General features: G+C 53.1%; 1 protein-coding gene across 2 annotated transcripts in view; it reads right to left on the bottom strand.

Moving 5' to 3' along the window:
- The window catches only part of Mgat5b (alpha-1,6-mannosylglycoprotein 6-beta-N-acetylglucosaminyltransferase B), a 61,520-nt gene that overhangs the window by 28,722 nt on the left and 19,574 nt on the right, over positions 1 to 13,224 (bottom strand). For both annotated transcript variants that reach the window (XM_027425561.2, XM_035448326.1), the window contains exons 4-8: positions 9,483 to 9,598; positions 8,877 to 8,950; positions 7,817 to 7,987; positions 7,136 to 7,300; positions 6,251 to 6,420 (exon numbers count right to left, since the gene is read on the bottom strand). In XM_027425561.2, the coding sequence (XP_027281362.1) occupies positions 6,251 to 6,420; positions 7,136 to 7,300; positions 7,817 to 7,987; positions 8,877 to 8,950; positions 9,483 to 9,598 (696 nt within the window). The remainder of the gene's footprint in view (positions 1 to 6,250; positions 6,421 to 7,135; positions 7,301 to 7,816; positions 7,988 to 8,876; positions 8,951 to 9,482; positions 9,599 to 13,224) is intronic.

The following is a 13,224-nucleotide window of genomic DNA, read 5'->3' as shown; positions in this document are numbered from 1 at the left end:
AGGGGTGGGTGTCTGACACCTCCTCACTGCATACTTATCCAGGGCATTGTTCTTGCACGCCACCTCCCTCATCTGGGAATGTCTTGCTGCACCAGAGCCAATGTGGATTCTGCACACTGCCCTAGACATCCCTCCAGTGAGCCGGTTAATTAAAACACCAAAACACAAGGAACAGAGAAAAGCTGGCTCATCCATCCAGACTTCTTGAGAGTCTGCGGACGAGACACCTGGCGGGAACATCTGTGAGTGAGCTATGACCAGTGTACAAGCCGTGTCTTTGTCCGATGCTTGCCCCACACAGGGCCTAGTTGCAGCCAAGAGAGCTTTCAGAATGCAGTGGTCGCCACCTCCTCATCCTGCTGCCCGGAGCTAACAAGGATGACCATGCCTCCTACTCCATCCTTCCGTGGTTTCTGTCCTGGGCCCATCCAGGCTGGCTGTACTGCTATAGGTTGCCTTGTTCCCTCCCCCACAAAGCTCACAGGTTGCATACTGACCCCTCCCCCAGTTTCTCAGCATGTAGACTTATTTGGAGACAGCATCTTTACAAAGAGGATAAAACAAGGACTAGAGAGATGGCCCCATGGTTTTAAGAGCAAAGGTTGCAGAGGACCCATGTCCAGTTCCCAACACCCACATGGCCGCTCACAACCATCTGTAACTCTAGTTCCAGAGAACCCCAATGCTGTCTTCTGGCCTCTACGGGCACCAGGAACACCTGTGGTGAATGGACATACATACAGGCAAAATGCCCATACGCATTTAAAAAAAAAAAAAAAAAAAAAAAAAAAAAAAACCCTTTTTTTTTTTTTTTTTTAAGAAACTTGGTTCAGTAGGTTGGATCCTGCCCCATGTGACTGTGACATGTTTCTGAATTTTGAGTCAGGGTCTGTCTGTCCTAGCCTCACTTTTGTTGCTATGATAAAAAATACCCTGACAGAAAGCAGCTCAGGGGAGAAAGGGGCCTATGACTGCAATTCCAGTTATAGTCCAGTCAGGAGCAGAGAGAGTGAATGCACAAATGCTTCATTCTCAGCTATCTCTCTATTCTTACCTGCCCAGGACTCCTTGCCTAGGGAATGGTGGCGCCTGCGATGGGCTGGCTCTTCTCACATCAGTTAAAGTAATCAAGACATACCGACAGACCAAGCTTATCTAGACAACCCCTCATTGCGATTCTAGGTTGTATCAAGTTGACAAAACTATCACAGGGTTGCCGGGCAATGGTGGCTCACACCTTTAATTCCAGCACTCGGGAGGTGGAGGCAGGTGGATCTCTGTGAGTTCAAGGCCAGCCTGGTCTACAGAGTGAGTTCCAGGATAGGCTCCAAAGCTACACAGAGAAACCCTGTCTTGAAAAAACAGAAAACAAACAAACAAAACAACACAACAACAACAAAAACCTATCACAAGGTCATATTCCGTGGCATAGGCTGGCCTCAAACTCATGGCAATTCTCCTGCTTCAGGCTCCTGAGTGCCGGGACTACAGATATGAAGGACTGAGTCCTTGTAATGGAGGAGCTTTGGATAGTGATACGTATTCACGGAGGAGGCCAAGCAGAGGGAGACAGGGGTAAGGCTGATGTAGATACACGCTAACCCTGAGCCAAGCAACCCAGGCTCCAGAAGCAGCCCACAATGGACCTTCCTTGAGGGCTCAGGAGGGCTCAGCCTGCAACAGCAGATCTCAGACTTCTAACCCCCAGAGCCACGAGGAAGCACCTGTTTAAACCACCGAGTCATCACGCCTTTGCTGCCACAGCGCTAGAGAAAACCAGCACGTCCCACACTGTACTCAACTGTCCTTTGCCGAGAAAGGCCTGTGTTTCTGTAGCGCCAGAGTGTGTACTGAGGACCACAACTCAGCATCCACATGGTTTACACCTGTCAGTTTTCCCTCCAATTACAGTAGGAAAGAAAAAAGGTGTGTATATTTAAGAAAGTGTGAGGCCACAAGCTCTGGGCCAGCAGGTCCCTTCTGGTATTCAAGGAAGGACACCAGAGGCCTCCTTACCTAGGTCACCTCCAGTGTTGTCTAGTTACTTTTTCTGTTGCTGGGATAAACACCATGACCGAAAGCAACTTGAGGGAGGAAAGGATTTATGTCACCTTACACTTTCAGGTCACACGCCAACACTGAGGGAAGCCTAGCTGGGTAATTCCTCAATTGAAGTTCCTGCTACTCAGGTGACTATAGTTTGTATCAAACTGACAAAAAGGAACCAGGTCAATGAGATCCTCTTTGCCTTAATCTCCCACCCCGGGGCCTCATCCCTCTGTCTCAGCCCTCACCCCTCTGTCTCAGCCCCTCACCCCTACTGTCTCAGCCCCTCACCCCTCTGTCTCAGCCCTCACCCCTCTGTCTCAGCCCCTCACCCCTCTGTCTCAGCCCTTCACCCCTCTGTCTCAGCCCTCACCCCTACTGTCTCAGCCCCTCAACCCTCTGTCTCAGCGCTCACCCCTCTGCCTCAGCCCTTACAGCCAAGGGGATCCTGAGAGCTCCCAGGCATGAGTGGGCCTCAGGAGGAGCCCTCACACTCCTACAAATCTGTCAAGGCTAAGCTACACTTCAGGCCCTAACCCTTCCCCTGGCCCTGGCCTAGGTACACCGAGGACAGCCCTTTTGCACAAGCCAGGCAAAGCCGGCCCCACTGTATGGTTTCCCAGCCTCACAGCACTGAGACTACACAGAGGGAGGCCACTGAGAAAAGCCACAGCTCTGGGGCTTTGCAGCATCTTGACCGTAACGCTCATGAGCGTGGCTGAGAGCCACTGAACCAGAGTGTCAAGAGTGGGATCCTTGTGCTGGCAAATGCTCAAAGCAAGCAGGTGCCTGCTGCAGCCAGGAATGCAGCCCTACACTGAGCACTAGCCCTGGGTGGGAATCCCCCGGGGAAGGCAGTTCTGCTTTTCTTTGGACTCTTAGTCATTTTTCCGTTGTGTCTGGTAACAGGGTCTTGAAAGCATCCTTCTGAGGATACCCCAGGAGGGGCTGGGCTGTCTACACCCATCTATCCTGTCAGGGCACCTTCGTTCACACTTATGTCCCTCAGGGGACCAAGTCCCGGGCACTTAGGCACAGCCAGGCCCACCAACTTCTGAGCAGCAGTTCTGAGATGGGGTCACTGCAGAGGCCCCTGCTGGAATTAGGGAAAAGACAGTTTCTGGTGACGTGTTTGGGGTTACATGTGTGTGTTGCACATGCATAAGCATATAGGCACACATGTGATCATGTATGCATGGGTACATAGCCGACATGTGCACATGAGAGAAGAGGCTATATGGACACATTGTACATGTGTGTGAGCAGGTGAACATGCACATGTCTTCATGTAGCAGTACATGTGTGCATGCAAAAATGTTCATGTTTATGCGTGTGGATGTCACATAAGTTCATGTGTGTAAATGTGGACATTACATAAGTTCATGTGTGTAAATGTGGACATTACATAAGTTCATGTGTGTAAATGTGGACGTTACGTAAGTTCATGTGTGTAAATGTGGACGTTACATAAGTTCATGTGTGTAAATGTGGATATCACATAAGTTCATGTGTGTAAATGTGGATGTCACATAAATTCACGTGTGTAAATGTGGATGTTGCATGCACGCATTCACATGTGTGCATGGATGTGGATGTTACACATTCACATGCATATATGGGTTCATGTGAATGCATGTGCTATATGCATAAGTTCATGTATGTATATGTATATGGGTGTTACATAAGTTCATATGTGTGAATGTATGTTACATGCATACATCCCTGACATACATGCATGTGAGTATTAGCATACATAAGATCATGTGGAGGCGTGTATATGTGCATAGACGGGTACATGTAACTCACAAGCGAATAGCTACGGCTCGACATTGTTCAGTCATATGACTTTTACCAGTCCAGGAACCCCACAGTCACTGCTCTGGCCACGATGAGCAATGGCAGCCACCTCAGGCTCAGCACCCCATTCCTGAAGTGGACAGCGGGGCTGGCGGTGCTCTGGGCGGGGAAGGACGTGGAGCGGGAGCTGGGAGAAGAGAGCCCTGGCAGGAGCTGCAACAGAGCAACTGAATTAAATCTCTGCCTCCCAGAAAGATCTGCAGTCTCTCTGCTTCTTCCCAGCAGGACTGTACACCAGTGGCTCTGTGATGGGTGTGTGGAAGAAAACACTCCCATCCCTCAGGAGTACGGTTAGGACAGCTCACTTCTCTGGCACAGATCCCAGTGGGTCAGAAAAAAAAGCATCAAGCTGAGTGCCCTGTCAATAACTGTGATTCCAAAGCAGGGTGAGGTGGGTGAGCCTGACAGGATGTCCCTGCTCCTAAGGGTCTTTGGAGGCTAGGGCCTGGGATAAGCGTCCCTGGGCATCCTCGGTATTCGTCCCATTGTAACCCAGGGGGCCTGAATTTCCACCAGACTGCTGACGCTACTTGGTGTGAGACTCTGGACCTGTGTCTCTGGTCCTCCTCCTATTTCCATGAACCAGGAGGCTTTCCTATAGGAAGCCTCCTAGGCAGAGAATGGTCATTTCATTAACTGCAAAGGTTGGTTGCCATCGAAGCATCCTCATCAGCACACCTCCTGAGCCAGCCCTGCCTGAGTGAGCAAAGTGGGTGTGGTTCAGGCAGAAGGCACTGGGGAGCAGCACTGAGGTGGCCTGTGCAGCTGAACACACAAAACTGCCCACTGATGCCCAGGCAAGAGACTGCTGCCTGCCTCCCCACGTCCAGGAATAGTTCAGCACCAGGGCGTGTGGACAGCTCCCTGTCCATCCTTTAGTTCCTGGGGTTCTTTGGCTATTGGAGGCGGGGGGGGGGGGGGGGCGCATTTCTCACTGGCAGCAGCCCGCATGCAAGCTGTCTACAGCAGTGCCATCGCCTTCTCCCCAGCAGAGCTGTTCTACCTTGTCCCCGTCAACTCTCGCTACAGACTATTTTTCACATTTTCTGTGCCCACTGGAGATAAGAGAATTACCATAAAGAATGACATCCAGGTCATGGGGATGAACAACCCCCCCAAAACCACCAGCTCATTTTAGTGCTCCTCTCAACAATACAGCCGGTCCCCAACTCCTCATCCCCCTCATTCAATGATCCTGGCCCATGAGACAGAATTCAAGCTACAGGTTTCCTGTGGAATAGGAAGAGGCTGGCTGAGGGAAGGTCTACCTGGACGCGGGTCCTTGGCATTGACCTCTGTCTTAGATGGATGGCCACAGCCCTGTGGGTCATTTGATTCCTGCGCACCACAGCTTCATTAGCACACATTTTAGAGGCACATTTGTATGTATCCAATGCCTTACAGAAATATAACAAAGCCAGAAAAAGCGTGCGCTCGAACACACACACACACACACACACACACACACACACACACACACACACACACAGAGAGAGAGAGAAAAAGAGAGAGAGAGGGAGAGAGAGAGAGAGAGAGGTATCCAACAGATGAGTGGTTAAAAGAAAAAATATTACCCAAACAAGATATCAGACAAGACACACACAAACAAAATCAACACACACATAGGCTCCTACCCTTCAGTATCTGTCTGTCTGTCATTCTCTCTCTCTCTCTCTCTCTCTCTCTCTCTCTCTCTCTCTCTCTCCCTCTCTCTCTCTGACACACACACACACACACACACACACACACACTCCAATCCCTTAGTATCCCACTCCCCATATCCCCCAAAATTTTCACACACACTCTTTTAGACCCCCATCCCCAACAAGCCCAGGAAGGGGGTGTGTCTACCACTCTGTTCCATGGTGCCAGAAGCACCCTGACAAGCCCAGCACTGGGAGAGTCAGCATTACCCACCAATCCTAGCACCCTCATAGGCCCACCGATGAGCCCAGCTCCAGAAGAGACTCCGCCCAGCCCACTAGGAAGACAGGAGGAGGGGACCCCATGCGCATACCACACTCCTCTCTCAAGAGAATGCATTAGCCTCTGAGCACAAATCCAGGCCCTAGTGCCAGTGCTAGCAGGGTCAGGAGCCTGTGGAGCGGCACTAGACAAACACACTTCCTCTATGCATTCTAAACACAAACTGGCATCTGCGGGGGACAGGCCCTGGGAACAGACTAGCAGGTGCAGGAGGGAACCAGGGAGACCAACATCTGAAAGAAGCCCATGGCCAGGCTGTGGGCCCTGCAGGTGGAGCATCAGCTGGTCGGCCAGGCTCCACCCCCCACCCCACCTCACCCCTGCCCACCCCCAGGGTGTGAATGGCTCTTTGGGCACTCACCTCTGCAGCTCCTTCAGGGAGACTGTGATCCGTAGACTGTGGCCCAGGACATAGAGAGCAGCCAGAATGTCGGCCCATTGCACCATCTCCCCCAGAGGCCCGCCCTTCAGTACCCTTGGGCTGAACACGTCCCCGGACTCCTCTGTCAGGAAGCCGATGTGGACAAGGATCTAGATGAGCAGGACACTGGAGGTCAGCAGCAGCAGCAGCCTTTAGGTACATCCACCCCCAGGATCACCCGAGAAGACCGCCCACAGCACACAGGGTCTCCAGGCCAGGCCTGGTTGACTGCTTTTAGACAGGACACTGGGGCTGTACATCAATGAGGCCATTGTGCGATTGCCTCACGGAGCTTACTGCGCAAATGGATGAGATGGGCAACGGTACACACAGACAAGACAGTTTTATGAAATGACAAGGACTCTGGAAGAAACAGAGAGGGAGGTGACAAGCATGCAATGCTCTATTACATGGATAGATGGTAGTGTAGACAGATTGACAGATGGATGGACAGATGGGCCAGCAAACCCTCCTCAGCCCATTATTCCCAGACTCCTATAACTTTTCTGTCTGGCCAGATAAAAATGGCCCAAGGACGCAGGCCCACTAGGGATGATCATCCTGCCCCGGCCTGGGAAAGGGCCAGGGGCTGCACCAACTATCCTGGCCCCGTCACCTGCAAGTCCTCTATCTGAATTTAATGCCACTGGTCTGAGGACATGTACCGCACCCAGTCAGAACCCCCAACAACCTGTGTCCTCCTTGAACCCTGTGCCCACTTGGAACTCCACACTCATTCCCACTTACAACTCTGTCTCTTGGAACCTTGTGCCCATTCCCCCGCCAGAGCCCTTTATCCAAGCACTCCCTGAGAGAATGCCATACCTGTTTCTGGTCTCTCCGGATGTCCCCCAGTTTCTGTGCCAGGTGCTTGGCAGCCTTGGTCCACTGGGCAGTGAACCTCCTGGTTCGCTTTTTCATGAAGATGAGGGACTCCTTCCCACTGCCCATCAGCTCCAGCAGGTGGGACAGGTTGCTCCGGAACACTGCCTGTGTTGGGCCACATGCCAGCTCTCTGAATCCCCGGTCACACCCTCACCATCCTGTCCTCGCTCTCCCAGGATGGAGGCTGCTACCTACTGTAGGGTGGGCACCTGCTGCAACATCAGGTCAGGGGCTCTGCTCTCTCTTTCCGGTGCTCACCCCTCCAGCTCTCATTTGCCACCTGCCCTGTGTCCTCCTGGAGAGCTGGTCAGCTCTGACCAGGGACTTGGCTGCCTTTCAATGGTACCTCAGTCAATGATGCCTTGAACCTTTAACTTTCTAGTCCTGTGAGTCTTCATCCATTAAATATAACCACAGAAGGACAAACACAGTGCCCCCAGAGCGGAAAGCCCTCAGGACATGATAGCTATTATCACTTGTTATTCTGACCCAATAGGAATGACTCCAGGACAACTCCAGCAAGTTCCGTAGGTGAGCTGGGGACTCTCCACATCTGGCAGAGCTGGGAGCCCCATCCCATGGGGGCGCTGACAGGACTGGGGCTCCCTCTCACTGTCTTACCTGGACTTTGGGAAGGGCCTTGGGGGCTTTCCGGGAAGCAGTCTGGTTCCTCCAGGGCAGCGGGGGGCAGAACCACTCAATCTCACTGAGGTAGACGAGGAAGGAACACTCGGTGCCATCCACTCCAAAGAAGGCATAGCAGGGGTCAGAGGTCCAGCGCGCACGCATCCACTAGAAGAAAGTCAGGCTAGGGCAGGCAGCCAGCAATCCACCCACAGACCACCTCATAGACTCCCCCAGCCACAGGGACCCCAAAATCTTCCAGGCTGTGCAGGAGCTGTGAGGCACGCCCCAACCTGAAAGATGCAGAGAGTGGAGACACATGACTGGATCGGGAGCCTGATCCAAGATCTGCCCTCTGCTACCGAGGACCAGAAAAAGAGGTGGGCCACCTTCCCTGAGGACTCACAGAAGAGGGACTGGGACCCAAGACTTGGCAGACATAAAGAGGCCAAGCACCTGTGCAAAGATCCAGGAGGCTCAGTAGCTGCACCCCATGTTCCCTTTGTCTTTGCCACCTCAATTAGAGACCATGGGGACCAGGGCCAGGGAAGTTCTTTCCACAGAGGTCCCCACACACTCCCTAAGGTTGGGGTTTGTTGTCCCACAGGACTCCCCCCCTTACAGGTTCAGAACTAGAGGGAAACTGGCTTTAAGACCGTGGATTGGCCCTCTATATACAGGGACATTGTGCAGTCAGAAGCAGCCCCTGGAGGTAGACAGGAGAGGCCCTGGTCTAACCAGCCTCGAGTCAGGCAAGAAGAACCAAGAACCGAAGCCCATTCCTGCCAGCGTGTCAGAATGGGGCTCTAAGTGGCCACCTACGTTTAGGTGTAAGAGAGTGCCAAAGCCCTGAAAGTGACTGTTTGTATTGGTAGGGGGGGTAGGCTCAGTGAAGAAAATATTTCTCTAAATTGGTCGCCACCAGCTTGTGCTGGGCTAGGGACCTGGTCAACAAAGAGCCCAGGTCGGGCAGAAACTCAGAGGTAAGCTGGGCAGAGCCCTGAGAAGAAGCCTCCACCTGTCTGCATCCTGCCTTGGGGAGAGCCCTAGGCCTCACCTCCACTTTCCCTGAGCAGTCAGGAAACTTGGGATCACTGGGGGCTTCACACTGGTCCCTCCGACCTTCAGACACTGCAAAAAAATAAGAGGATGGCTTACTGAGGCACCTGGGCCTGGAAGCAGCCACGTAGACAAAGCAAGGTGGAGAGGTCTGTGGTGCGACAGAGCAGTGACTGTCCCTGCCCCCTCCACCTGAGGTTTCTCCAACCGCACAGTCCTGGAATCTGCGCTACCCTCCTTCATACACTAAGCCTCCTCTTCCATCCTCAGAGCAGCAAGCTCTTGTCAATAGCTACAGAGCAGCTCTCTGGATGGACCCACCCCAGACTCCCCACAAATATACCATTGCTTTTCCTGAGGATGGCAGTTGAGCAGATGGTTTTCCCATCCAAAAGGAATGGTGGCCTTACTCTTAGAACTGCAGTGACGCAGTCTGTCCTCCACACCCTCAGGCAGGCCAGGGTGGGGTGACCGGGTGCCCCTGCCGAGAGCCTCAAGAACCAGGCTAGCATTACCAGAGGAATGGGACCTCCTGGAGGCTCTGCCCTACCCAGCAGGGCCTTGGCCTCTGGGGACGCAGGGCGGTGTCCTGGCCACAACGCACCCTTGCTATGCAGAATCAGGCTATGGCGCAAGATCTGGTCCACCTTCACAGCGATGTCAGACACATTCTGGGCAATGGCCTGGATCCTCTCAATGAGGCCAGCCCCAGGGGTGAGCCTAGAGGGGAGGGGAGAGCCAGAGGTGAGCACAGGGACAGTCAGCTGTCCCAACCAGCAGAGGCCACCGTGGAAACCAGCTGGGGGTGGAGCTGGGCTTGCCTGCATCAACTCACACCTATCAGGCAGCAGGGAAGCCCCTTCTCTGCAGGAGCCAGGTGTGTTTACAGTGTGCTGAGTATGTAAGACACTGCGTCTGGGACTGAAGACAAAGAAACTGCTGTCTTCCTGACAAGACCCTGAATGGATGAGCCCAGGAACCCCCAGATGACAGAGGCCTTCTCCTAGCCACTGCCAGCTCACCAGAGTCTGTTCACTCTGCATCACACCATGACCCACTACACTCCCGGCAATCTGGGGGCCGTCAGTGAACTGGCATTGGCTTCCTGAGGACACATTCTTGGGGCAGGAGCAGGGCATAGCTGATTGGTGTCTTCTTCTTTTGCTCTCCATCTTACATTTTGAGGAAGTGTTACTCACTGAACCTATAGCTTCCTGGTTGGCTAGAAGACTGGGAACCGAGGTCTAGGGATCCTCTTGTGTCTGCACCCCCAGGGCTGGGGTAATAGGCATGTGACAATATGTCAGCCCAGGTGCAGGAACAGTCAGCAAGTGCTCTCAATTGCCGAGCCATCACTCCAGCCCCACCCCCTTTGCTAATTTTTAAGATTTTATGGGCTGGTGAGGTGGCACACACCTTTAATCCCAATGCTCGGAAGGCAGGGGCAGGCAGATCACTGTGAGTCCAAGGCCAGCCTGGTCTACCATGGGGAGTTCCAGGTTAGCCAGGGCTACAGAGTGAGACAGCGTCTCAAATAAGTAAGACAAACTAAGATTTCTTTTTTTATGTGTGTACATGCCTGTGTGAGTGTACATGTGTGTGCAGCTACCTGCAGAGGCCAGAGGCATTCGATCCTGGGAATTGGAGTTACAGTTATTTGTGAGTAGCCCAGCTTGGGCGCAAAGGTCTGAATTCAAGTCCTCATGTGTGCGCAGCAAGTGCTCTTAACCACGGTCCCATCTCGTCAGTCTCCTACCCCCAACTCCCTTTTATCATTCTGAGACAGTCTCATGCAGCCAGGTTGGTCTCAAACTTACTATGTAGTAGAGGATGACCTTGTACTTCTGCTCCTGCCGCCTCCCCCTCCCGAGTGCCGGGATGACAGACATGCTCCACCACATCAGGTCCATGCCGTGCTGGGCATGGAGCTGGGGCCAGGCAGGCATTCCACAGACTGAACCACATCTCCAGCCCGCTTCCCTGCATCCTGAAAGAGTTTTGGCTGAGGATGCTAAACCTTTTATTTCCCTTCATCAGCATGGGGCCGCTTTGATTTCTGGAGGATTTATTTCCTTGCTGATGACTGGCCAGTGCCCTGGGAATTGTATTAGTTGTTAGACGCAGTATTTATCTCATTGCACAAGCTGCGATTGAGATGGATCCCACTCTGCTGGCCTTATCTTCCTGTCAAGCACAGCCCTGGGGCCTTCTCCAGGAAGCTGCTCGCTTTCGATTCTTTTGTTGCACTTGCTTTGATTCTCACCTCACCTCTGGCACATGCACACATGCACGCACGCAAGTACGAGCGCGCGCACACACACACACACACACACACACACACACACACACACACACACACACACACACACTGCTGCTTACGCTCTGTTTATTCCTAGACAGGTATTTGGTCTGCACAGATCCTGGCCTGGAAAGTGAATGAAGGGTCTTTGCAGCCTGAGCTCTGCCTGGGCATGCAAACCTCACCTCTCATAGGCTGGGTGACCTGCCCACCAGAGAAGGCACAATAGCAGACCTGGACAGCAAACCACCATGTCTGACCACTTTCCTTTCTTCTCTTCACCCAGGGAGGAGCAGAGAGTGACAGAACACTAAGGAAGTTCCAAAGGCAGATTGGGGCTGTCCTCTACACCAACAAGGGACAGGACAGGACCTCTTCTCACGAATGCTGCTCTCCCCTCCAAGAAGCTGGGACTACGGGCATGTGTTACCATGCCTGTCTATGAGATGCAGTGAGTTTAACCCAGGGCTGAAGCGCCTGGAAGAGGTGCCCCAGCACAAGGCTGTGGTGCCTCCCTGGCTGCCAGGGCAGGCTGCTGACCCAGAGGGCAGCTAAGCCTGTGCTTGTGACTCCTGTCAGGATTTGGGGTTCACAGGATTAGAAAGGGCCAAGCAACTCACACAGGGATCATCCCGGCATCCGGCAGGCATGAAACTGATGCCACCTCACCACCACAGAGCCACCTTCCTTTAGGCATCTCTCTGTCTGCTCCCACTGAACCCCACCATTTCCCACACCACAGGGCCTGCATGGGATCCCTGGGAGAGTCCTCAGGGTAGGAAGGCTTTCACACACAGGGACCAACGCTGCCAGAACAGAGGTGTGCTCAGGGACCCCTCACTGTAGGCTGGGTAACAGCTTCTTAAACTCACGTCCTCCTACAAACTGGGAGTGTGCCCCCCGTGGGAATGGTGTCTTTGAGATTGGGGGAAATGAAGTCATGCTGGAGTAGGGGTAACACTAAATCCAATAACTGGGGTCCTTGTCAAGAGGTCATGTGACAGGGGGGTGGGGAAGAACCACACTGGGTCAGGCAAGGTACAGTAGAATGCTGTCATCTTGAAGTAAGAGCCATTGTGACCAGCAGCACAAGACTGTCACACAGCCATCGTTTTAACATTCCCCTGTAAGAAAGATGTCACCTGAGACTCTAGCCGTTCATTTGCTCCTGACCCTGCCAGCTGGACATGGCCTTAGGGGTACAAGGGCATAGAGGGGAAGGCTGACTGGGATGTAGTTTTGTGAGCTGTCACCCAAGCTGACATGGGCATTTGTAATGGTGCAGCTGCTGGAGTCACCCTTGTTCCTCCTCTATGAGGCCCCATGCTGGACTTGAACAGGACTTATTTGGTCTGTGGGTGCTATATCTGGGATAAGTGGGAGTTTCTGTGTGTCTCCCAGCAAAAGCCAAGGGACAGGTGGGTCCTACAGTGATGCAGTCCAAGGTCAGCAGTTTCCCGCTAAGCTAGGACCTACCCGGAGCCCAGGGAGGGCGCCGCAGCTGCAGACGTCAGCCCCTTGAACCGGGAGAAGATAATGAAATGCCTTTTTCTGCCATGTGGCTTGTAGTCACTTCATCTAGTTACCCTACAACACAAACCACCCGCCATCTGCTGAACAAAGGAAGCCGCTTTCTCTCCTTCAGCCTGTCAGGTTCCATTGGTTAGGAAGTTCTTTTCTAGCTGACTCTCCCAACTGAACTAAAGCGTCATCCTCTGCCATGGCTCTCACTGGGGGACAGGGGCATCGGCTGACTGTCCCACCTAGCCAGTGACTGGACAACTTATTTAGATCGTTGGGTACAGTGAGTCTGGGAGCCAGAGGGCCTGGACAGAAAGCCCGGTTTCCCATTGCAGCAGCGTGACCTGGGGAGGGTTACATAACCTCTCAGAACCCAGGTATCAAAGCAAAGATACTTGGAGGGTTCAAGCTGAGGCAGAATGGCGACACCTCGGTATACAGTGGGTGCTTATTAAGGATTGAACCTGTGACCTCCCACATGCTAGGCAAGTGCTCTACCACTGTGGTACCTCCCCAGCTCTGCTGA

This window comes from Cricetulus griseus, chromosome 7 (genome assembly GCF_003668045.3).
Source record: "Cricetulus griseus strain 17A/GY chromosome 7, alternate assembly CriGri-PICRH-1.0, whole genome shotgun sequence".
NCBI classification, from domain to species: Eukaryota; Metazoa; Chordata; class Mammalia; order Rodentia; family Cricetidae; genus Cricetulus; species Cricetulus griseus.
Note: the sequence above shows the minus strand (reverse complement) of the source record. Positions and strands in the feature narration are given on the sequence as shown.